The sequence below is a fragment of the Telmatherina bonti genome, assembly GCF_933228915.1.
Source record: "Telmatherina bonti genome assembly, chromosome: 2".
NCBI classification, from domain to species: Eukaryota; Metazoa; Chordata; class Actinopteri; order Atheriniformes; family Telmatherinidae; genus Telmatherina; species Telmatherina bonti.
The window spans coordinates 3,448,927-3,474,445 of NC_136620.1; the positions used below are offsets into that span (position 1 = coordinate 3,448,927).

Consider the following 25,519-nt stretch of genomic DNA (forward strand, 5'->3'; position numbering starts at 1 on the left):
AAGTCATTCAAGAAAAGTTTTGTCCTGAGGAACTCCTTGCGTATATTACAGCAGATCAAATCTGGAAATCAGTTGACTAAAGATTCAATATATACTCCAATTCGCCAAAATCCTCTATTTAAGCCTGGGCAAATGGACACAGCATTTGGTATTTGGAAAAGAAAAGGCATCAGATCTTTGGCTGACCTATATATTAATGGTTACTTTGCCTCTTTTGCTCAATTACAGGATAAATACAACATTCCAAATTCACACTTCTTTCGCTACCTTCAAATTAGGCATTATGTGAAACAAACGTTTGAAAATTTTGAATCTATTCCAACCACTCACCCTTTTTATGACAATCTGCGACTTGCTCCTGACTCTAAACACTTGATTTCCAGGTTTGTAAATTGCTTTACTACCTCTGTCAATACGGAACACTTGAGGGTAGCCTGGGCTCAGGATTTAAATTCAGAGGTGTCACATGAACTTTGGGATAAAGCCATATCATTGGTTCATACTTGTTCTATTAACAGCCGTTACCGACTTATTCAGTATAAAGTGATCCATAGGTTACACTATTCAAAAACAAAATTGAACAAATTGTTTCCTGCAGTCTCCTCCCAGTGTGATAAATGTTCCTCTGCTGAAGGAACACTTGCCCGCCTATTTTGGTTCTGTCCTCAATTATTTGGTTTTTGGTCTACAATTTTTGAATGGTTTTCTAAATCTTATTCTAGAAATATTAAACCAGATCCCAACCTGGCAATATTTGGACATTTAACTGACAATCTAAGATACACAACGGACATGCTGTTGGCCTTACAGCTTGGTATGGTGGTTGCTAAAAAAAACTAATTCTGTTAAATTGGAAATCCTCCACTCCCCCAAATTTTGAGCACTGGCTGAAAGAAATGATTTCTGTCATTCAACTCGGTTAAACAATATGGATAGACAACATAGACATATTGCAATATGGGGACCCTTCTTGGCTCAATGCCAAATTACAACATCTATATAAAATGAAGACGGTATTTACTGTATACACTATTTGTGGATGTTGAAATGTAAACTACACATGCATAATTGTCAATTGCTTTTGTATTTCTGTCAACTTGCCTGGCAGGGTTCGTTGTTTGCGTTTTGTGGTTTGTTTGTACTCAAAAATGTAAATTCAATAAATATAATATTTAAAAAAAAAAAAAAGATCAGAGGGGCAGTTAATGCAATGTTAGTTTGTTGCTGTTGCCATGGAGACGCCTACCATGGCTGTTTATGTGGACTGTAATTGTCTCCCTTGGCGCCGAGCCTGGGCGCCATGTCAGGAGGCCTCCACGGATGGTGGCCTGCTGAAATGAGCGCAAGCTTGGCGGCTCATTAAAAATACATCCTGAGAAATCAATGAAGCTGGTGGACTAATATCACCCCGGTCATTACTCAACACGGGTGTCCTGATGGCCAGGAGCGTGTGCTGGTTTTACTGGACATGTCTGCTGTTTACTGGTATTTGGACATGAAAAAGAGAAAGAATAGACTGGTGCAGCTGAGATGAAGTGTGTTCGTATGTGTATGTTTGTCACCCAAGCACTACTCACAGAAGTATGAAGTTTTAATGAGGCCAGGAGTGGAGATGTAACAGCACACGCACACACATGTAGACACGCTGACAACATGGCACACGCATGCAGCTGAGCAGCTCCTCCTGCTTCTTTTCCTGCGTCTCAGATGAACATCCAGACGCTGGTGTAGCTCAGAAGGTGGATTTCTGAGGCCGTTTGGATGCTTTGTTCGTCTTCTGCAGCTAAGATCTGGTTCCCCGGATATTGCAGACCTCACTGTAAAACCAGACTGAAGACCAGGTCTTAGGATTGATGTCCAACACAGACCTCTGATAGCAGAGTCGCTTCATCTGAGTACTATTTAACACATGATTCATGATCTACCGTTGTTCTTATTGCTGTTCTATTGTTATTCACATTTATTTTTATCCTTGTTTGATCACTTTATTTTTTAAATATTCTTATGTTTACTTTTATTCATTTATTTAGTTACTTTTTATTTATTCTTAGCTGTTTTTGAAGGTCTTAGTATTGTTTGATCTTTTAAGCTTTGTATTTCCAGTGTTATGCCTGGGAGTTATGCCTACTCATTTTGCAGGGTTGTTGCCATGGGTATGGGCATTTACAGGTTGGCCCTTGCATTGCAGCCGTTTGGCTGGCTGTGGTGCAGATCTGGGCCAACCCTAAGTTGTGGTCATTTCAGTGGTGACGCGCTCCATGGTTATGGGTGGGCTGGCCCTGGTGTCAAAGGATCCCAGGATATTGTTTCTCACAGTCTGCCCAGCCAGATGTTTATTCTTTTATTTTTCTTCTTACTATTGTTATTGGTTAAAGAGACAGACATTACTTTATAGTTTTGCTATGTAACATGGGATTGGAAGTGTGTTCAGTATGTGCATCTGAATGATTATGTGTCTAATTGTTTTACTTGTTGTTTTAATATATGTAAAACACTTTGCGTTACTTTGTGTATGAAAGGTGCCATACAAATTATTTTTATTTGATTTGATATCACAGCTGATTTTACAGCATCTTTAAAATATAAAAATCAACAACATTCTCATGTCCTCCTCATCAATCTGACACCAAAACCATATCTGGTTCCTGGACTATCCAGCAATTGTGTAGACCAGCAGATTTGTCCCGGTCCTCCAGGACCCCTGCAATCGTACATGTTTCAGACATTCAGTGTCACTGAAAATAATTCGTTCTTATACCTGAAACGTCCTGAACCAGATTATGAAATACATTCTAAATCCCGTTCTGAACCACATTCTGAACCACATTCTGATCCACATTTTGAGCTAGATTCAGAATGGCAGGACCTACCAGGATTTTATTTCAATTAACAATGTTAAAGTATGATCCTATTCCTTTCCTGCTGGGTTTGCATGGATGGGACCACAGTCAGTTAAACTGGGATTTTTTTTTTCAATTTTTTTTTCCAATTCAACTTTATTTGTACAGCGCCACTTCACAACAATGTTGTCCCAGGACACTTTACATACACATCATTTCCAGCCAATTCATACATATCCTATAATAGAAACCAACTGATTGCATGGAGTCATGACTTGGATCCAATCCTCCATCCTGAGCTGCACGAGGCGACAGTGGGAAGGAAAAAACTCCCCTTTAACAGGAAGAAAACCTCCAGCAGAACCCGGCTCAGGGAGGGCAGCCATCTGCCTCGACTGGTTGGGGTGGAGAGGACAGGAAAGAAAAGGAAGGTTTTCAGCTCCATCTTAAAGGTGTGGAGGGAGTCTGCCTCCTGAACCCACGGTGGGAGCTGGTTCCATAAGAGAGGAGCCTGATAGCTAAAGGCCCTTCCTCCCATAGTACTCTTTGAGACTCTGGGAACCACCAGTAAACCTGCAGTCTGAGAGCCAAGTGCTCTATTTGGAATATATGGAACTATAAGATCTTTTATGTACAATGGAGCTTGGTCATGGAGAGCTTTATATGTGAGGAGAAGAATTTTAAACTTTCTCCTGGATTTAACAGGGAGCCAGTGTAGAGAGGCTAAAACTGGTGAAACATGATCTCTCCTGTAGTCCTCATCAGAACCCTCGCTGCAGCATTTTGGATCAGATGGAGACTTTTCAGGGCATATTTGGGACAACCCATAAATAAGGACTTGCAGTAATCCAGTCTGGAAGTAATAAAGGCATGGACTCATTTTTCTGCATCTTTCTGAGACAAGATGCTCCTAACTTTTGCAATATTACGCAGGTGGAAGAAGGCGGTTCTAGAAACCTGTTTTAAATGTGAGCTAAAAGACAAGTCCTGGTCAATAATGACTCCAAGATTCCTCACAGTGGTACTGGAGGCCAGATTAATGCCATCCAGATTAATTACATTACTGGATCATTTTGTTCTAAGTTTTTCAGCCTGAAGATAACGACCTCTGTCTTGTCTGAGTTTAAAAGGAGAAAATTCAGAGTCATCCAGGTCTTGATGTCTGTCAGACATCTTTGTAATCTAAGAAACTGATTGGTTTCATCTGGCTTCATGGAGAGGTAGATCTGAGTGTCATCCGCATAGCAATGAACATTTATACCATGCTGCCTGGTGATATTTCCTAAGGGAAGCATGTATAATGTGAAAAGTATTGGTCCAAGTACAGAACCCTGAGGAACTCCATGACTTTCCCTGGTGTGTGAGGAAGACTCATCATTTACATTTACAAACTGAAATCTATCAGATAAATATGACTGGAACCAGTCTGATGCGGTCCCTTTAATCCCAATAACATGTTCCAGCCTCTGTAGCAGAATATTGTGATCAATAGTGTCGAATGCAGCACTGAGATCTAAAAGAATGAGTCCAGACAGAAGTCCTTTATCTGAGGCCATGAGAAGATCATTAGACTTTCACCAGTGCTGTCTCTACATCCTGACTGGAACTCTTCAGATTGTTTCTGCTCAGATAGGAACATAGTTGGGTTGAAACTGTTTTCTCCAGAACTTTAGACCAGAAGGGGAGATCAGATATTGGTCTATAATTAGCTAAAACTCCTGGATCCAAAATCGGTTTCTAAGCAACGGTTTAATTACAGCTGTCTTAAAATATTGAGGTACATATCCTATTAATAGAGATGAATAGATCAGGTCCAGTACAGATGTATTGATTAGGAAACATATTTCCTTGAATAATCTGTTTTTTTGTTTTTTTTAAATATTTGGCTCTTGGTTCTGTCGCAGATTAATGGGATCTAGCTGTGGAGCTTTCACTGCTAACTGCTAGTGGCTGGTGTGGTAGCAAGGCGTGGAACTACTGGGAACTGTCTCCTGGTAGACTTTTACAAACTGTTAGAATTCAGGTCTAACTGTGTCTCTGTGTTCGCTGACGACGTGGTCCCCGCAGCTTCTCCAAGATGTCCAGCGCGGTGGGGGGCGATGACCATGCAGTGGTTTCTAGATGCCTTCCCGATTCCACGCAGTGGTTTCCGGAATCTTCCCGATTCCACGCAGTGGTTTCCGGAATCTTCCCGATTCCACGCAGTGGTTTCCGGAATCTTCCCGAGTCCACGCAGTGGTTTCCGGAATCTTCCCGATTCCACGCAGTGGTTTCCGGAATCTTCCCGATTCCACGCAGTGGTTTCCGGAATCTTCCCGAGTCCACGCAGTGGTTTCCGGAATCTTCCCGATTCCACGCAGTGGTTTCCGGAATCTTCCCGAGTCCACGCAGTGGTTTCCGGAATCTTCCCGAGTCCACGCAGTGGTTTCCGGAATCTTCCCGAGTCCACGCAGTGGTTTCCGGAATCTTCCCGATTCCACGCAGTGGTTTCCGGAATCTTCCCGAGTCCACGCAGTGGTTTCCGGAATCTTCCCGAGTCCACGCAGTGGTTTCCGGAATCTTCCCGAGTCCACGCAGTGGTTTCCGGAATCTTCCCGAGTCCACGCAGTGGTTTCCGGAATCTTCCCGATTCCACGCAGTGGTTTCTGGAAAAGTGGTGAAGTGAATAGAAACTCCTAGACTTTGGAGGATCAGCTTTCAGCCTGCAGGACTGCATCAGGAAAGAGTCGGGTTTATATTTCTTCTGCCGGTGTGTGACTCAGCAGTGACATCATCAAAGTCAGACCACTAATTGGTTCCGTCTGCCAGCGCTGCCTGCAGCTCCCAGTGAACTTTAGAGACTCCCCCACCCCCCATCTCCTCCCACTGAGGATCAGATTTCCTGCAGAGCAGTGACCGCACCTTCTCCCATCACGCACTCTGTGTTTGCCTGCAGACTTTAGCGGCTCTGGTGTGAAATGTAGCGTCTGTGTGTGTCTTATTCTACCTCCAGAATCTGTCTGACCCAGACCTGAAGTGGTTCTGGTCCTGTAAGGTCCAGATGTCTTCCGCATGTGGTGTAAATGGTCAGGTCCTTCTTTTATCAGCTGTTTACAGTCATAATGTGAACAAAGAGGCTTCAGTGTGAAATGTGGCCTCAGTCCAGATGTGTGTTCAGGGTCTCAAGTTCAGTCTGGAGGAAAAATAACTGATCAATAAAACCAAAAATTCACCTTTTCTGTTGAACTGAAAGCTTTTTGTTATATTCTGAAGATTAACGGAGAAAAACAAATGACTCAGATTATTTGAACGAATTTGCTGTTTTACTGCTTCAGTGTTTTGGAAGTTTTTTTTCTTTTCTGACAGCTTTTCTTTCATCAAGTGTAAAAAAGAGAAGATTGAAAGATCAAAAAGCGTTCATGACACCTAAAATTATTTATATGAAATAAAGATCGTGAAAACCTACATAAAAAGATAGAATAAAACAAGTTAGAAAATTTGTAGCATCCTTTTAATCAGTTTTCTGAACCACTTATCCAGTTCAGGGTCACAGAAAGCTGGAGTCCATCCCAGCAATCGCTGGGTGAGGCGCAGGTACGCCTGGACAGGTCACCAGTCCATCACACAGAGAGACAAACAACCGTTCCCCATCACAATCACACCTAGATGCAGCGTAACCCGTTAACCTAACACCCAACCCACTCCCCAGCTTTGCTTCTTCTCTGTCTGCAGCGGCTCATCTACTGAGCTGGACGGAGTTAAACCAGCTTCCCTCCTCCTGAAGCTTTTTGTTGAAGGGAGTTTGGTTGGTGTCATGTTCAGCTTACAAGCTGCAGCTGGGGAACTCGGCCTGCATGTGAGGATTTGCATGACATGTCCCTCCTTCAGAAGCTGCTGGGATATTCACAGGTTTTAGGACGTGTGAACACCGCTTTGTCGAGCAACTTGAAGGGGTGGAAGACAGGTTCAACAAGCATTTAGTCTCGCAACATCCAGGTGACGGTGCTGCGATGAATTTGGCATGAAATTACTGATCCCACAGAGGATGTGAGTCAGGACAGGGACAGAGGTTGTTTAGCTTTACTTTGTAGCTTCATCAACATGTCGGATCATATCTACATGTTAGAATTAACTGAACCAGCTGCTCTGAACCAGTTGGTTTAGTTTGGTTAAACACAGATCTCTGTTGTGTTGCTGCAGGATCAGGATCCTACCTGATGGACAGTGTTTCAGTTGGGTAGTGAGAGATAAGCACCTGCTAAGGCGTGCGCTTGCGGTCTTGCAGTTCCAGCAAGTGCTGGAGGCAGTGAAATTTAATGTAATGTTTTTTTATTGATTGTTCCCTTCCCTTCCTGCAGTAGTCCCTTTAAGGAACAATTTATCCATGAATATCATCTTGCAGTCTCTTCAGGGATGACTTGTGGGGAAGAACTGAACAAAGTCCTCCAACTGATTCTGACAAGTTGAAGACTTCAAACTAAATGCAGAAATGCTGCTTGAACAGCTGAGTCTGCAGCTTAAAGCGGATCAGGACTCTGCAGAGCGGACAGAGTTCGGCAGGTCGTTCCACCATCGTGGAACAACAGAGGAAAAGAGTCTGGCTGGTGATTTAGTCCCACGTAGTCATGGTAACGCTAGGCGTCCTCCACTGGTAGAGCGTAACTGTGGAGAGGGAGTGTAGCTCTGGATGAAGGAGTGAAGGTGGACGGGAGACGTTTGACTTATTGTGTTGTAAACCAGAAGCAGAGCTCTGAATCTGATGCTCTGCAACCGGAAACCAGTGAAAAGCGATTAGCAGCGGAGTGACATGAGCCAGATTGGACTGGTTGTAGACCAGACGTGCTGCTGGGTCTGGATCATCTGCAGAGGTTTAACCAGCATGCAGGCAGACCTGCCAGTAGGGAACTGCAGTAATTGTTGCGTGAAATGACCCGAGCCTGAACCAGAAGCTGAGTTGTATGTTCTGTCAGGTACGTCTGATTCTCTTGATGTTGTGGAGAGCATATCAGATCCAGCAGGATCAGGACTGAGAACTGACCAGTGGATCAGGCAAGTCGTAGGGAACCAGTAACAGACAGGAGACCAGTTTGTTAGAGTGGTCCTCCCTGAAGGCAGACTGATCCAATTATTCCTTCTTATCTTGCTAGCTAGAGATATCACAAGTTCTTGGTTTCACAGTGAATCACATTATTAAATATTCTGATTATTAATCATCTTCATCATCATGACTTTAAATGTATGACCTTGTGATCAGATCAGGCAGGTAAAGAAACTACATGCATGTGTCTCTCTTTATGTCTGACAAAAATCTGATGATGTGTGACAACAATCTGATTTTGTCTGATAATACTCCTACGCGGCTCCTCAGAAGCAGCCGGAGCCAAAACCAGTTGGGTTGGGTTTATGATGAGCCGGTTGGGTTTTTAGCTTTTATTCCTTCAGACAGAAAAACACCTTGGTCATGAGCGAGAATGTGCTTTCAGGTTGTGTGCCATTTGATGTGTGTTTTCAACCCTTTGTTATTACAAGGTGGGGAGAGGGAACCGACATGCGGGGAGCGGTGTGTTGCACCTGTGCAGCAGGTGTGTGGGAGCCCCCATTCAGGCTGGGATTAGCAACATCAGAGCAGCTAGCGTTTAGCTCCACCTGCTGCTGCCACACCTGCACACAGACACACAACCTGCATCTCTTCCTGGCTCCCTGAAACCTCGTCTGCTCCACCAAACTCAGCTCCGCATGGAGTCCCACTCAGGAGTCCCGGTCTCTCCCCAACACGGCGGCTTCCGTTCAGATCAGAGCTCCAGACCTGATCCTGACCTGATCAAGACCTGATCCTGATCCAGACCTGATCCTGACCTGATCCTGACCTGATCCAGACCTGATCCTGACCTGATCCAGACCTAATCCTGACCTGATCCTGATCCAGACCTGATCCTGATCCAGACCTGATCCTGACCTGATCCAGACCTAATCCTGACCTGATCCTGATCCAGACCTGATCCTGATCCTGATCCAGATCTGATCCTGACCTGATCCAAACCTGATCCTGATCCAGACCTGATCCTGATCCAGATCTGACCCTGACCTGATCCAGACCTGATCCTGATCCAGATCTGATCCTGACCTGATCCAGACCAGATCCTGACCTGATCCAGACCAGATCCTGATCCAGACCTGATCCTGACCTGATCCAGACCTGATCCTGATCCAGATCTGATCCTGACCTGATCCAGACCTAATCCTGACCTGATCCTGATCCAGACCTGATCCTGATCCTGATCCAGATCTGATCCTGACCTGATCCAAACCTGATCCTGATCCAGACCTGATCCTGATCCAGATCTGACCCTGACCTGATCCAGACCTGATCCTGATCCAGATCTGATCCTGACCTGATCCAGACCAGATCCTGACCTGATCCAGACCAGATCCTGATCCAGACCTGATCCTGACCTGATCCAGACCTGATCCTGATCCAGACCTGATCCTGATCCAGATCTGACCCTGACCTGATCCAGACCTGATCCTGATCCAGATCTGATCCTGACCTGATCCAGACCAGATCCTGACCTGATCCAGACCAGATCCTGATCCAGACCTGATCCTGACCTGATCCAGACCTGATCCTGATCCAGACCTGATCCTGACCTGATCCAGACCTGGTCCTGATCCAGACCTGATCCTGATCCAGACCTGATCCAGTCTCCTGATCCAGACCTGATCCAGTCTCCTGATCCAGACCTGATCCAATCTCCTGATCCAGACCTGATCCAGTCTCCTGATCCAGACCTGATCCAATCTCCTGATCCAGACCTGATCTAATCTCCTGATCCAGACCTGATCCAGTCTCCTGATCCAGACCTGATCCAATCTCCTGATCCAGACCTGATCCAGTCTCCTGATCCAGACCTGATCCGGTCTCCTGACCCAGACCTCATCCGGTCTCCTGACCCAGACCTGATCCAATCTCCTGATCCAGACCTGATCCAGTCTCCTGATCCAGACCTGATCCAATCTCCTGATCCAGACCTGATCTCTAGACATGATCCAGACCTGATTCAGTCTCCTGATCAAGACCTGATCCAGACCTGATCCAGTCTCCTGATCCAGACCTGATCCAGTCTCTTGATCCAGTCCTGATCAAGACTCCTGATCCAGTCCTGATCAAGACTCCTGATCCAGTCCTGATCTAGACTCCTTTATCCAGTCCTGATCTAGACTCCTGATCCAGTCCTGATCAAGACTCCTGATCCAGTCCTGATCTAGACTCCTTTATCCAGTCCTGATCTAGACTCCTGATCCAGTCCTGATCAAGACTCCTGATCCAGTCCTGATCTAGACTCCTGATCCAGTCCTGATCTAGACTCCTTTATCCAGTCCTGATCTAGACTCCTTTATCCAGTCCTGATCTAGACTCCTTTATCCAGTCCTGATCTAGACTCCTGATCCAGACCAGATCTACTCTTCTGATCCAGACCTGATATAGACTCCTGATCCAGTCCTGATCTAGACTCCTGATCCAGTCCTGATCTAGACCTGATCTAGTCTCCTGATCCATTCCTGATCTGGACTCCTGATCCAGTCCTGATCTAGACTCCTGATCCAGTCCTGATCTAGACTCCTGATCCAGTCCTGATCTAGACCTCTGATCCAGTCCTGATCTAGTCTACTGATCCAGTCCTGATCTAGACTCCTTTATCCAGTCCTGATCTAGACTCCTTTATCCAGTCCTGATCTAGACTCCTGATCCAGTCCTGATCTAGACCTGATCTAGTCTCCTGATCCATTCCTGATCTGGACTCCTGATCCAGTCCTGATCTAGACTCCTGATCCAGTCCTGATCTAGACTCCTGATCCAGTCCTGATCTAGACCTCTGATCCAGTCCTGATCTAGTCTACTGATCCAGTCCTGATCAAGACTCCTGATCCAGTCCTGATCTAGACTCCTTTATCCAGTCCTGATCTAGACTCCTGATCCAGACCAGATCTACTCTTCTGATCCAGACCTGATATAGACTCCTGATCCAGTCCTGATCTAGACTCCTGATCCAGTCCTGATCTAGACCTGATCTAGTCTCCTGATCCATTCCTGATCTGGACTCCTGATCCAGTCCTGATCTAGACTCCTGATCCAGTCCTGATCTAGACTCCTGATCCAGTCCTGATCTAGACCTCTGATCCAGTCCTGATCTAGTCTACTGATCCAGTCCTGATCTAGACTCCTGATCCAGTCCTGATCTAGACTCCTGATCCAGTCCTGATCCAGTCTACTGATCCAGTCCTGATCTAGACTCCTGATCCAGTCCTGATCTAGACTCCTGATCCAGTCCTGATCTAGACCTCTGGTCCAGTCCTGATCTAGACTCCTGATCCAGTCCTGATCTAGTCTCCTGATCCAGTCCTGATCTAGTCTACTGATCCAGTCCTGATCTAGACTCCTGATCCAGTCCTGATCTAGACTTCTGATCCAGTCCTGATCCAGTCTCCTGATCTAGACTCCTGATCCAGTCCTGATCTAGACTCCTGATCCAGTCCTGATCTAGACTCCTGATCCAGTCCTGATCTAGACTCCTGATCCAGTCCTGATCTAGTCTACTGATCCAGTCCTGATCTAGACTCCTGATCCAGTCCTGATCTAGACTCCTGATCCAGTCCTGATCTAGACCTCTGATCCAGTCCTGATCTAGTCTACTGATCCAGTCCTGATCTAGACTCCTGATCCAGTCCTGATCTAGACTCCTGATCCAGTCCTGATCTAGACTCCTGGTCCAGTCCTGATCTAGACTCCTGATCCAGTCCTGATCTAGTCTACCGATCCAGTCCTGATCTAGACTCCTGATCCAGTCCTGATCTAGTCTACCGATCCAGTCCTGATCTAGACTCCTGATCCAGTCCTGATCTAGACCTCTGGTCCAGTCCTGATCTAGACTCCTGATCCAGTCCTGATCTAGTCTCCTGATCCAGTCCTGATCTAGACCTCTGATCCAGTCCTGATCTAGACTCCTGGTCCAGTCCTGATCTAGACTCCTGATCCAGTCCTGATCTAGTCTACCGATCCAGTTCTGATCTAGACTCCTGATCCAGTCCTGATCTAGACTCCTGATCCAGTCCTGATCTAGTCTACCGATCCAGTCCTGATCTAGACTCCTGATCCAGTCCTGATCTAGTCTACCGATCCAGTCCTGATCTAGTCTACCGATCCAGTCCTGATCTAGTCTACCGATCCAGTCCTGATCTAGACTCCTGATCCAGTCCTGATCTAGACTCCTGATCCAGTCCTGATCTAGACTCCTGGTCCAGTCCTGATCTAGACTCCTGATCCAGTCCTGATCTCATTGGTTCTGAAGGAAGGACGGATCCTCCCCAGAACCTGGATCTCACTGGTCCTGAAGGAAGGACGGATCCTCCCCAGAACCTGGATCTCACTGGTCCTGAAGGAAGGACGGATCCTCCCCAGAACCTGGATCTCATTGGTTCTGAAGGAAGGACGGATCCTCCCCAGAACCTGGATCTCATTGGTTCTGAAGGAAGGACGGATCCTCCCCAGAACCTGGATCTCATTGGTTCTGAAGGAAGGACGGATCCTCCCCAGAACCTGGATCTCATTGGTTCTGAAGGAAGGACGGATCCTCCCCAGAACCTGGATCTCATTGGTTCTGAAGGAAGGACGGATCCTCCCCAGAACCTGGATCTCACTGGTCCTGAAGGAAGGACGGATCCTCCCCAGAACCTGGATCTCATTGGTTCTGAAGGAAGGACGGATCCTCCCCAGAACCTGGATCTCATTGGTCCTGAAGGAAGGACGGATCCTCCCCAGAACCTGGATCTCATTGGTTCTGAAGGAAGGACGGATCCTCCCCAGAACCTGGATCTCACTGGTCCTGAAGGAAGGACGGATCCTCCCCAGAACCTGGATCTCACTGGTCCTGAAGGAAGGACGGATCCTCCCCAGAACCTGGATCTCATTGGTCCTGAAGGAAGGACGGATCCTCCCCAGAACCTGGATCTCATTGGTCCTGAAGGAAGGACGGATCCTCCCCAGAACCTGGATCTCATTGGTTCTGAAGGAAGGACGGATCCTCCCCAGAACCTGGATCTCATTGGTCCTGAAGGAAGGACGGATCCTCCCCAGAACCTGGATCTCATTGGTTCTGAAGGAAGGACGGATCCTCCCCAGAACCTGGATCTCATTGGTCCTGAAGGAAGGACGGATCCTCCCCAGAACCTGGATCTCATTGGTCCTGAAGGAAGGACGGATCCTCCCCAGAACCTGGATCTCATTGGTTCTGAAGGAAGGACGGATCCTCCCCAGAACCTGGATCTCATTGGTCCTGAAGGAAGGACGGATCCTCCCCAGAACCTGGATCTCATTGGTCCTGAAGGAAGGACGGATCCTCCCCAGAACCTGGATCTCACTGGTCCTGAAGGAAGGACGGATCCTCCCCAGAAGCTGAACTTTGGTGTTGAAGCATGCTGGATCATCTGGCAGAAAAGAAGCACCAACGAAGCGTTTTGGAAAGTCTTTCCGGGATCCTGGAGAATCCGGACAAGGCTTTGTCGACGTAGTTCGTTTTATACCGTCATATTTCGTATGATAAAATAAAATAAATCTTGAAAGTTTTCGTTTGTGAAACACACAAGTCGACTGTTTTTCTCCACGACAAAATGGATGTGGGGGTTGACACGCTTCTCTCACAGAGGAAGTTTGTGGTTGGGCTGTTTCTACATACTTTCCACATGCACACACACACACACATGCACTGGTTTTCCCTGTCGTTTTACAGCTTTCAAAGCTGGCTGTTGCTTCACAGATGTAGAAGCCATTTCTCTCTCACAGAGGAAAACATTCACTCAGATAAGCAGAAAAAACCACAGTCTCTTGGGGTGCGGTCTCCCCTGCAGCCCCGCTGCATTCTGGGAAGTTGTGGTTAAGAGAGGTCCTGTGAGATGCTGCACAAAAATAGCCTGAACAAAAAAATGTAGGAACGTGAAGTGCAGCCAGTTATTCAGAAAACAAGTCTGCTTTTAAATGCTTATTTATGCAGATAGAAATACCAACAAAAGGCCATTTTCCCTGAAAGTATAGTTTTCTGTTCTTCCTCACATGGAAATATTTATTGAGGAGGAGGAGTGGGAGCAGAAATAAAAAGATTCACTTTCATTCTGCTTCAGCATACAAAAGGTACCATTATCAGTTAGACTTTATTTAAATAAAACATTTTTACCAATTGTAAAAACTCAGTGTTTTACATAAATAACATAAAAAGTCTCTGTGTTGACAAAAAATAAAACAATGAAAACAAAGGAAGCTGAATCATGGTGGGAAAACTTGACATAAGGGCACTAAAATGAGAAATATATTTATTTAAACAAACTAAAGTAGGATGAATAAAGCATATAAGAAAACTAAAAATAGAACAAAATGTCAATTAAATGCCAAACTTAAATGTTTAAAATACAAGTCCATGCATTTAAAATAAAATTTTATAAAAATGCTTTTTAGTTTTAAGAGTGTTAATATCTGCTGCCATCCTCAAGTTTTTTAGGTGGGTGTTTCGTAGATATAGATCATATTAGAAAGATTTTAGTTCAGATCTCCTCCCAGCGCCGTCACCTTATCATATGTTTGTCCTGAAGAGCCCAGCTATGAAAAGCTGAAGAGCAATGTTGTCTGGGGCTTTATGCCCCTGGTAGGGTCATTCATTCATTTTCCTAACCACTAAATCCAATTCAGGGTCGTGGGACTTTAGGGGAAAGGCAGGGTACAGTCCATCACAGGGCCACACAGAGACACACAATCACTCACACTCACTCCTAGGGGCAATTTAGAGTACCCAATTAACCTAACATGCATGTCTTTGGACAGTTGGAGGAAGCTGGAGTATCCACGCATACACGGGGAGAACATGCAAACTCCACACGGAAAGGGCACTGTCCAAACCTTCAGGGGTGCGGGGAAGCCCTTCATCTCCTAAACAGAGGTTATTATTCTGGACAACCAGCTGATGAAAGGTTTTAAAGCAGTAACTCTGCACCAAACTGGAGGTGGTCTTGAGCTGCTGCCTCGGGGCTCAAGTACGATCAACATGCTGAAAGTCGTGCAGGGCAGAGAATCAATCCTTTATGTCCCTGAACTGGGTTCAGATCTCACTTTTCTTCTTCTGTTGTGTTTATTTTTATGTCGGTGGTGGGATGCTGACCCGTCTCATTGTTTTGGTCTTCTCAGGTATACCTGAAGGCTCCCATGATCCTGAATGGGGTATGCGTGATCTGGAGAGGCTGGATTGACCTCCAGAGGCTGGATGGGATGGGATTCCTGGAGTACGACCAGGATCGAGCACAGGTACCGCCTTCTGACAGAATCAGGATGCCATTTTTGTGGTAACGACTCTTAACTCTGCATATGGTTGTGTTTGCAGCATGAGGATGCTTTGGCTCAGGCGGCATTTGAGGAGGCTCGACGTAGAACTAGAGACTTTGAAGACAGAGACCGATCCCACCGAGAGGATCTAGAGGTGAAGGGGGCGGGGCCTGTTTCACAGGACTGATGCTAGACCAGATTGCAAATCTGTATCACCAACAAATTTCGTCTAAATCCTCACAAAGCCCGTTCAAAATTCCTTTTGTTTATCTAATCTATAAAAGGACCCAATGAAGAACCTTTATTATGATAATAATAATAATGATGATGATGATAAAATTATTAAGAACTGTCTGTGCTGGCTTTGCATGGGCAAATAAATAATACTGATTAAGATGTTTGTCATGTAACCCCAATTCCCTAAAACGTCGGGACGCTTTATAAACACGATGATCTTTAAACTTCATCATCCATGTTTTTCTTCCCATCATGTCTCATGAAGCAACATGCCGTCATTTGATGGAAAATAGGAATCTGAACGAGAAATATGGAGGAGATTTTACTGGTGTAACTGGGAACGGGCTCGGTAACGTGACCCGTTTAACTGGGAACATGCCGTTAACGTGACCCGTTTAACTGGAAACATGCCGTTAACGTGACCCGTTTAACTGGAAACATGCCGTTAACGTGACCCGCTTAACTGGGAACATGTCGTAAACGTGACCCGTTTAACTGGAAACATGCCGTTAACGTGACCCGTTTAACTGGGAACATGCCGTTAACGTGACAAGTTTAACTGGGAACATGTGACCCGTTTAACTGGAAACATGCCGTTAACGTGACCTGTTTAACTGGGAACATGCCGTTAACGTGACCCGTTTAACTGGGAACATGCCGTTAACGTGACCCGTTTAACTGGGAACATGTGACCCGTTTAACTGGAAACATGCCGTTAACGTGACCCGTTTAACTGGGAACATGTGACCCGTTTAACTGGGAACATGCCGTTAACGTGACCCGTTTAACTGGGAACATGTGACCCGTTTAACTGGGAACATGCCGTTAACGTGACCCGTTTAACTGGGAACATGTGACCCGTTTAACTGGGAACATGCCGTTAACGTGACCCGTTTAACTGGGAACATGCCGTTAACGTGACCAGTTTAACTGGGAACATGCCGTTAACGTGACCCGTTTAACTGGAAACATGCCGTTAACGTGACCCGTTTAACTGGGAACATGCCGTTAACGTGACCAGTTTAACTGGAAACATGCCGTTAACGTGACCCGTTTAACTGGGAACATGCCGTTAACGTGACCCGCTTAACTGGGAACATGTCGTAAACGTGACCCGTTTAACTGGAAACATGCCGTTAACGTGACCCGTTTAACTGGGAACATGCCGTTAACGTGACAAGTTTAACTGGGAACATGTGACCCGTTTAACTGGAAACATGCCGTTAACGTGACCTGTTTAACTGGGAACATGCCGTTAACGTGACCCGTTTAACTGGGAACATGCCGTTAACGTGACCCGTTTAACTGGGAACATGTGACCCGTTTAACTGGAAACATGCCGTTAACGTGACCCGTTTAACTGGGAACATGTGACCCGTTTAACTGGGAACATGCCGTTAACGTGACCCGTTTAACTGGGAACATGTGACCCGTTTAACTGGGAACATGCCGTTAACGTGACCCGTTTAACTGGGAACATGCCGTTAACGTGACCAGTTTAACTGGGAACATGCCGTTAACGTGACCCGTTTAACTGGAAACATGCCGTTAACGTGACCCGTTTAACTGGGAACATGCCGTTAACGTGACCAGTTTAACTGGAAACATGCCGTTAACGTGACCCGTTTAACTGGGAACATGCCGTTAACGTGACCCGTTTAACTGGGAACATGCCGTTAACGTGACCAGTTTAACTGGAAACATGCCGTTAACGTGACCCGTTTAACTGGGAACATGGCGTTAACGTGACCCGTTTAACTGGGAACATGCCGTTAACGTGACCAGTTTAACTGGAAACATGCCGTTAACGTGACCCGTTTAACTGGGAACATGCCGTTAACGTGACCCGTTTAACTGGGAACATGCCGTTAACGTGACCTGTTTAACTGGGAACATGTCACCCGTTTAACTGGGAACATGCCGTTAACAAGACCAGTTTAACTGGGAACATGCCGTTAACGTGACCCGTTTAACTGGGAACATGCCGTTAACGTGACCCGTTTAACTGGAAACATGCCGTTAACGTGACCAGTTTAACTGGAAACATGCCGTTAACGTGACCCGCTTAACTGGGAACATGTCGTTAACGTGACCCGTTTAACTGGAAACATGCCGTTAACGTGACCCGTTTAACTGGGAACATGCCGTTAACGTGACCCGTTTAACTGGGAACATGCCGTTAACGTGACAAGTTTAACTGGGAACATGTGACCCGTTTAACTGGAAACATGCCGTTAACGTGACCTGTTTAACTGGGAACATGCCGTTAACGTGACCCGTTTAACTGGGAACATGCCGTTAACGTGACCCGTTTAACTGGGAACATGTGACCCGTTTAACTGGAAACATGCCGTTAACGTGACCCGTTTAACTGGGAACATGCCGTTAACGTGACCCGTTTAACTGGGAACATGCCGTTAACGTGACCTGTTTAACTGGGAACATGTGACCCGTTTAACTGGGAACATGCCGTTAACAAGACCAGTTTAACTGGGAACATGCCGTTAACGTGACCCGTTTAACTGGGAACATGCCGTTAACGTGACCCGTTTAACTGGGAACATGCCGTTAACGTGACTAGTTTAACTGGAAACATGCCGTTAATGTGACCCGTTTAACTGGGAACATGCCGTTAACGTGACCAGTTTAACTGGGAACATGCCGTTAACGTGACCCGTTTAACTGGGAACATGCCGTTAACGTGACTAGTTTAACTGGAAACATGCCGTTAACGTGACCAGTTTAACTGGAAACATGCCGTTAATGTGACCCGTTTAACTGGAAACATGCCGTTAACGTGACCAGTTTAACTGGAAACATGCCGTTAACGTGACCAGTTTAACTGGGAACATGCCGTTAACGTGACTAGTTTAACTGGGAATGGGTCGGAAACGTGACCCATTTAACTGGGAACACGTTGCATTAGTGCCGATGGCGTGGGCAGCTTCCACATCTGGAAAGTTCCATTCATGCTGAAACATCTGCTCCCATCCAGACAACGTCTCTTTCAGGGAAGACCTTGCAGGTTCCACCATGCTGGACCACATCCTGCATCATCATGGCGTGTCAGCTCATATTTTCCATCAAGTGTGCAGTTTTGTCATGTGACATGTTTTTTGTCTTCTATTGGGAACAAAATTTGGTTTTGTTGACATTTTTCAGACCTGACTCTTGGAATGGGGGCTGTGGAATAAAATGTGTGTTTTAATAAGAGCAAACTTAGTTGGAGTAAAGCTCCTCTCCTGGCTTAGTGCTTTGGTTTGCTCAGGCTTGTGTGACGTGTGCTTGTGTGCTTTATTTGAACTTTTCCCAACATAGTATTTGCAGTTTGAATCGTAGGTTTAGTGCATGATCAGTTTGACAGTAAATTGATTTGATGAATTCCTGTCAGGTGTCCCAAACGCCTTTGAAGGGAAAGTCATTTTCTCAGATTGTGCACTTTGTTGTTTAAATAAAGCTGTTTGTATTTAGTCTATGAATTGAAGTTTTTGCCTCTTGCAGCATTTAAACTCGCTTTCCCAGCAAGGCTTTGGGGAGATTGGTGGCATCCTTCCTGAGGCGACACCCTCCGATTGAACCCCAAATTGTTTATTTTTTAGGACCCTGTGGTTTCTAAAATCTGGGACTGATGACAGGCAGACAGACAGACAGCCAGCAGAACAGGGTCTGTGTCCTTCACTTCTCACCATCTATCACACTGTCATGCACTAAACCACAGTATGTGCGTGTGCATGTGTGTCCACCTGCTGTATTTATATGTGCATTCATGTTTTTGTTCATGATTTCCTCTGTGTCTGTGTGTGTGTGTGTGTGTGTGTGTGTGTGTGTGTGTGTCCTGTGTTCATGAATGTGCATGCTCTTCCAATGAATCACATGACTGAAAAATGCTTTTTAATTTTGCTGTTTTGTGAGAAACAAACTGAAATGAAGACGTTTTACAGCTAACCTGCACCTGAACACAAAACAAATGAACATGAAGCCGTTGAACTCTGCAGCGTGTGCACGTGCTCCACAAGGCTCCTCACCCCCTGAACCCTCTCCTAAAATCTGCAGCATGAAAAGCTTCAGCTAGAACGTAGACAGCGCGGTGGAGTGGCGGGTGGCGTGGCTGGCAGAGTGGCGTGGCGAACAGTGCAGTGGCAAAGTCCTCCGGGTTGTTGTGTTACTCAATAGTTTTTCAGAACTAACGCACTGCAACCAAAGCCCACATTTAACAGATCCAGTAAGATTGCAGTGGGGTTGCATTGGGGTTGTAGTGAGGTTGTAGTGGGGTTGCAGTGGGTTGTAGTGGGGTTGCAGTGGGGTTGCAGTGGGTTGTAGTGGGGTTGTAGTGGGGTTGCAGTGGGTTGTAGTGGGGTTGCAGTGGGGTTGCAGTGGGTTGTAGTGAGGTTGTAGTGGGGTTGCAGTGGGTTGTAGTGGGGTTGCAGTGGGGTTGCAGTGGGTTGTAGTGAGGTTGTAGTGGGGTTGTAGTGGGTTGTAGTGAGGTTGTAGTGGGGTTGCAGTAGGGTTGTAGTGGGGTTGCAGTGGGGTTGCAGTAGGGTTGTAGTGGGTTGCAGTACGGTTGTAGTGGGTTGCAGTAGGGTTGCAGTGGGGTTGTAGTGAGGTTGCAGTGGGGTGGCAGTAGGGTAGCAGTAGGGTTGTAGTAGGTATGTATTGGGGTTGTATTGGGGTTGAAGTCTGGTTGCAGTGGGGTATCAGTGGGGTTGTAGTGGGGTTGCAGTAGGGTTGCAGTGGGTTTGCAGAAGGGTTGTAGTGGGTTGCAGTAGGGTTGCAGTAGGGTTGTAGTGGGGTTGCAGTGGGGTTGTAGTGGGGTTGCAGTAGGGTTGTAGTGGGTTGCAGTAGGGTTGTAGTGGGGTTGCAGTGGGGTCGTAGTGGGTTTGCAGAAGGGTTGTAGTGGGGTTGCAGTGGGGTTGTAGTGGGTTTGCAGAAGGGTTGTAGTGGGGTTGCAGTAGGGTTGTAGTGGGGTTGCAGTGGGGTTGTAGTGGGGTTGCAGTAGGGTTGTAGTGGGTTGCAGTAGGGTTGTAGTGGGGTTGCAGTGGGGTCGTAGTGGGTTTGCAGAAGGGTTGTAGTGGGGTTGCAGTGGGGTCGTAGTGGGTTTGCAGAAGGGTTGTAGTGGGGTTGCAGTAGGGTTGTAGTGGGGTTGCAGTGGGGTTGTAGTGGGGTTGCAGTAGGGTTGTAGTGGGTTGCAGTAGGGTTGTAGTGGGGTTGTAGTGGGTTTGCAGAAGGGTTGTAGTGGGGTTGCAGTAGGGTTGTAGTGGGGTTGCAGTGGGGTTGTAGTGGGGTTGCAGTAGGGTTGTAGTGGGTTGCAGTAGGGTTGTAGTGGGGTTGCAGTGGGGTTGCAGTAGGGTTGTAGTGGGGTTGCAGTGGGGTTGTAGTGGGTTGCAGTAGGGTTGTAGTGGGTTGCAGTGGGGTTGCAGTAGGGTTGTAGTGGGGTTGCAGTGGGGTTGTAGTGGGGTTGCAGTAGGGTTGTAGTGGGTTGCAGTAGGGTTGTAGTGGGGTTGCAGTGGGGTCGTAGTGGGTTTGCAGAAGGGTTGTAGTGGGGTTGCAGTAGGGTTGTAGTGGGTTGCAGTGGGGTTGCAGTAGGGTTGTAGTGGGGTTGCAGTGGGGTTGTAGTGGGGTTGCAGTAGGGTTGTAGTGGGTTGCAGTAGGGTTGTAGTGGGGTTGCAGTGGGGTCGTAGTGGGTTTGCAGAAGGGTTGTAGTGGGGTTGCAGTGGGGTTGTAGTGGGTTTGCAGAAGGGTTGTAGTGGGGTTGCAGTGGGGTCGTAGTGGGTTTGCAGAAGGGTTGTAGTGGGGTTGCAGTAGGGTTGTAGTGGGGTTGCAGTGGGGTTGTAGTGGGGTTGCAGTAGGGTTGTAGTGGGTTGCAGTAGGGTTGTAGTGGGGTTGTAGTGGGTTTGCAGAAGGGTTGTAGTGGGGTTGCAGTAGGGTTGTAGTGGGGTTGCAGTAGGGTTGCAGTAGGGTTGTAGTGGGGTTGTAGTGGGGTTGCAGTGGGGTTGCAGTGGGGTTGAAGTCGGGTTGAAGTCGGGTTGTAGTGGGGTTGCAGTAGGGTTGTAGTGGGGTTGCAGTAGGGTTGTAGTGGGTTGCAGTAGGGTTGTAGTGGGGTTTCAGGAGGGTTGTAGTGGGTTGCAGTAGGGTTGTAGTGGGGTTGCAGTGGGGTTGTAGTGGGTTTGCAGAAGGGTTGTAGTGGGGTTGCAGTGGGGTTGCAGTAGGGTTGTAGTGGGGTTGCAGTAGGGTTGTAGTGGGGTTGCAGTAGGGTTGTAGTGGGGTTGCAGTGGGGTTGCAGTAGGGTTGTAGTGGGGTTGCAGTGGGGTTGTAGTGGGGTTGTAGTGGGGTTGCAGTAGGGTTGTAGTGGGGTTGTAGTGGGTTTGCAGTGGGGTTGTAGTGGGGTTGTAGTGGGGTTGTAGTGGGGTTGCAGTAGGGTTGTAGTGGGTTGCAGTGGGGTTGCAGGAGGGTTGTAGTGGGTTGCAGTGGGGTTGCAGTAGGGTTGTAGTGGGGTTGCAGTAGGGTTGTAGTGGGTTGCAGTAGGGTTGTAGTGGGGTTTCAGGAGGGTTGTAGTGGGTTGCAGTAGGGTTGTAGTGGGGTTGCAGTGGGGTTGTAGTGGGTTTGCAGAAGGGTTGTAGTGGGGTTGCAGTGGGGTTGCAGTAGGGTTGTAGTGGGGTTGCAGTAGGGTTGTAGTGGGTTGCAGTAGGGTTGTAGTGGGGTTGCACTGGGGTTGTAGTGGGTTTGCAGAAGGGTTGTAGTGGGGTTGCAGTGGGGTTGTAGTGGGGTTGTAGTGGGGTTGCAGTAGGGTTGTAGTGGGGTTGTAGTGGGTTTGCAGTGGGGTTGCAGTGGGGTTGCAGTGGGGTTGTAGTGGGGTTGTAGTGGGGTTGCAGTAGGGTTGTAGTGGGTTGCAGTAGGGTTGTAGTGGGGTTGCAGGAGGGTTGTAGTGGGTTGCAGTGGGGTTGCAGTAGGGTTGTAGTGGGGTTGCAGTAGGGTTGTAGTGGGTTGCAGTAGGGTTGTAGTGGGGTTTCAGGAGGGTTGTAGTGGGTTGCAGTAGGGTTGTAGTGGGGTTGCAGTGGGGTTGTAGTGGGTTTGCAGAAGGGTTGTAGTGGGGTTGCAGTAGGGTTGTAGTGGGGTTGCAGTAGGGTTGTAGTGGGGTTGCAGTGGTTTTGTAGTGGGGTTGCAGTAGGTTGCAGTGGGGTTGCAGTGGGGTTGAAGTCGCGTTGCAGTGGGGTTGTAGTGGGGTATCAGTGGGGTTGTAGTGGGGTTGCAGTGGGGTTGTAGTGGGTTTGCAGAAGGGTTGTAATGGGTTGCAGTAGGGTTGCAGTGGGGTTGCAGTAGGGTTGTAGTGGGGTTGCAGTGGGGTTGTAGTGGGGTTGCAGTGGGGTTGCAGTAGGGTTGTAGTGGGGTTGCAGTGGTTTTCTAGTGGGTTGCAGTAGGTTGCAGTGGGGTTGTAGTGGGGTTGCAGTGGGGTTGTAGTGGGGTTGTAGTGGGGTTGTAGTGGGGTTGCAGTGGGTTGTAGTGGGGTTGTAGTGGGTTGTAGTGAGGTTGTAGTGGGGTTGCAGTAGGGTTGTAGTGGGGTTGCAGTGGGGTTGCAGTAGGGTTGTATTGGGTTGCAGTACGGTTGTAGTGGGTTGCAGTAGGTTTGCAGTGGGGTTGTAGTGAGGTTGCAGTGGGGTGGCAGTAGGGTAGCAGTAGGGTTGTAGTAGGTATGTATTGGGGTTGTATTGGGGTTGAAGTCTGGTTGCAGTGGGGTATCAGTGGGGTTGTAGTGGGGTTGCAGTAGGGTTGCAGTGGGTTTGCAGAAGGGTTGTAGTGGGTTGCAGTAGGGTTGCAGTGGGGTTGCAGTAGGGTTGTAGTGGGGTTGCAGTGGGGTTGTAGTGGGGTTGCAGTAGGGTTGTAGTGGGTTGCAGTAGGGTTGTAGTGGGGTTGCAGTGGGGTCGTAGTGGGTTTGCAGAAGGGTTGTAGTGGGGTTGCAGTGGGGTTGTAGTGGGTTTGCAGAAGGGTTGTAGTGGGGTTGCAGTGGGGTCGTAGTGGGTTTGCAGAAGGGTTGTAGTGGGGTTGCAGTAGGGTTGTAGTGGGGTTGCAGTGGGGTTGTAGTGGGGTTGCAGTAGGGTTGTAGTGGGTTGCAGTAGGGTTGTAGTGGGGTTGTAGTGGGTTTGCAGAAGGGTTGTAGTGGGGTTGCAGTAGGGTTGTAGTGGGGTTGCAGTAGGGTTGCAGTAGGGTTGTAGTGGGGTTGTAGTGGGGTTGCAGTGGGGTTGCAGTGGGGTTGAAGTCGGGTTGAAGTCGGGTTGTAGTGGGGTTGCAGTGGGGTTGTAGTGGGGTTGTAGTGGGGTTGCAGTAGGGTTGTAGTGGGGTTGTAGTGGGTTTGCAGTGGGGTTGCAGTGGGGTTGTAGTGGGGTTGTAGTGGGGTTGCAGTAGGGTTGTAGTGGGTTGCAGTAGGGTTGCAGTGGGGTTGCAGGAGGGTTGTAGTGGGTTGCAGTGGGGTTGCAGTAGGGTTGTAGTGGGGTTGCAGTAGGGTTGTAGTGGGTTGCAGTAGGGTTGTAGTGGGGTTTCAGGAGGGTTGTAGTGGGTTGCAGTAGGGTTGTAGTGGGGTTGCAGTGGGGTTGTAGTGGGTTTGCAGAAGGGTTGTAGTGGGGTTGCAGTGGGGTTGCAGTAGGGTTGTAGTGGGGTTGCAGTAGGGTTGTAGTGGGTTGCAGTAGGGTTGTAGTGGGGTTGCACTGGGGTTGTAGTGGGTTTGCAGAAGGGTTGTAGTGGGGTTGCAGTGGGGTTGTAGTGGGGTTGTAGTGGGGTTGCAGTAGGGTTGTAGTGGGGTTGTAGTGGGTTTGCAGTGGGGTTGCAGTGGGGTTGCAGTGGGGTTGTAGTGGGGTTGTAGTGGGGTTGCAGTAGGGTTGTAGTGGGTTGCAGTAGGGTTGTAGTGGGGTTGCAGGAGGGTTGTAGTGGGTTGCAGTGGGGTTGCAGTAGGGTTGTAGTGGGGTTGCAGTAGGGTTGTAGTGGGTTGCAGTAGGGTTGTAGTGGGGTTTCAGGAGGGTTGTAGTGGGTTGCAGTAGGGTTGTAGTGGGGTTGCAGTGGGGTTGTAGTGGGTTTGCAGAAGGGTTGTAGTGGGGTTGCAGTGGGGTTGCAGTAGGGTTGTAGTGGGGTTGCAGTAGGGTTGTAGTGGGGTTGCAGTGGTTTTGTAGTGGGGTTGCAGTAGGTTGCAGTGGGGTTGCAGTGGGGTTGAAGTCGCTTTGCAGTGGGGTTGTAGTGGGGTTGCAGTGGGGTTGTAGTGGGTTTGCAGAAGGGTTGTAATGGGTTGCAGTAGGGTTGCAGTGGGGTTGCAGTAGGGTTGTAGTGGGGTTGCAGTGGGGTTGTAGTGGGGTTGCAGTGGGGTTGCAGTAGGGTTGTAGTGGGGTTGCAGTGGTTTTCTAGTGGGTTGCAGTAGGTTGCAGTGGGGTTGTAGTGGGGTTGCAGTGGGGTTGTAGTGGGGTTGTAGTGGGGTTGTAGTGGGGTTGCAGTAGGGTTGTAGTGGGGTTGTAGTGGGTTTGCAGTGGGGTTGCAGTGGGGTTGCAGTGGGGTTGTAGTGGGGTTGTAGTGGGGTTGCAGTAGGTTTGTAGTGGGTTGCAGTAGGGTTGTAGTGGGGTTGCAGGAGGGTTGTAGTGGGTTGCAGTGGGGTTGCAGTAGGGTTGTAGTGGGGTTGCAGTAGGGTTGTAGTGGGGTTTCAGGAGGGTTGTAGTGGGTTGCAGTAGGGTTGTAGTGGGGTTGCAGTGGGGTTGTAGTGGGTTTGCAGAAGGGTTGTAGTGGGGTTGCAGTAGGGTTGTAGTGGGGTTGCAGTAGGGTTGTAGTGGGTTGCAGTAGGGTTGTAGTGGGGTTGCACTGGGGTTGTAGTGGGTTTGCAGAAGGGTTGTAGTGGGGTTGCAGTGGGGTTGTAGTGGGGTTGTAGTGGGGTTGCAGTAGGGTTGTAGTGGGGTTGCAGTGGGGTTGCAGTGGGGTTGTAGTGGGGTTGTAGTGGGGTTGCAGTAGGGTTGTAGTGGGTTGCAGTAGGGTTGTAGTGGGGTTGCAGGAGGGTTGTAGTGGGTTGCAGTGGGGTTGCAGTAGGGTTGTAGTGGGGTTGCAGTAGGGTTGTAGTGGGTTGCAGTGGGGTTGTAGT

At 48.0% G+C, this 25,519-nt stretch overlaps 1 protein-coding gene across 5 annotated transcripts in view; it reads left to right on the forward strand.

The window, feature by feature from the left end:
* cbfb (core-binding factor subunit beta) overlaps window positions 1-25,519 on the forward strand; it is a 46,306-nt gene that overhangs the window by 11,777 nt on the left and 9,010 nt on the right. For 3 of the 5 annotated variants that reach the window (XM_079249379.1, XM_079249381.1, XM_079249380.1), the window contains exons 4-5: window positions 15,046-15,162; window positions 15,239-15,334. In XM_079249379.1, coding sequence (XP_079105505.1) covers window positions 15,046-15,162; window positions 15,239-15,334 — 213 coding nt within the window. Of the gene's footprint in view, window positions 1-15,045; window positions 15,163-15,238; window positions 15,335-19,016; window positions 19,082-25,519 lie in introns of all 5 variants that reach the window. The other 2 variants (XM_079249383.1, XM_079249382.1) reach the window with 1 other exon arrangement.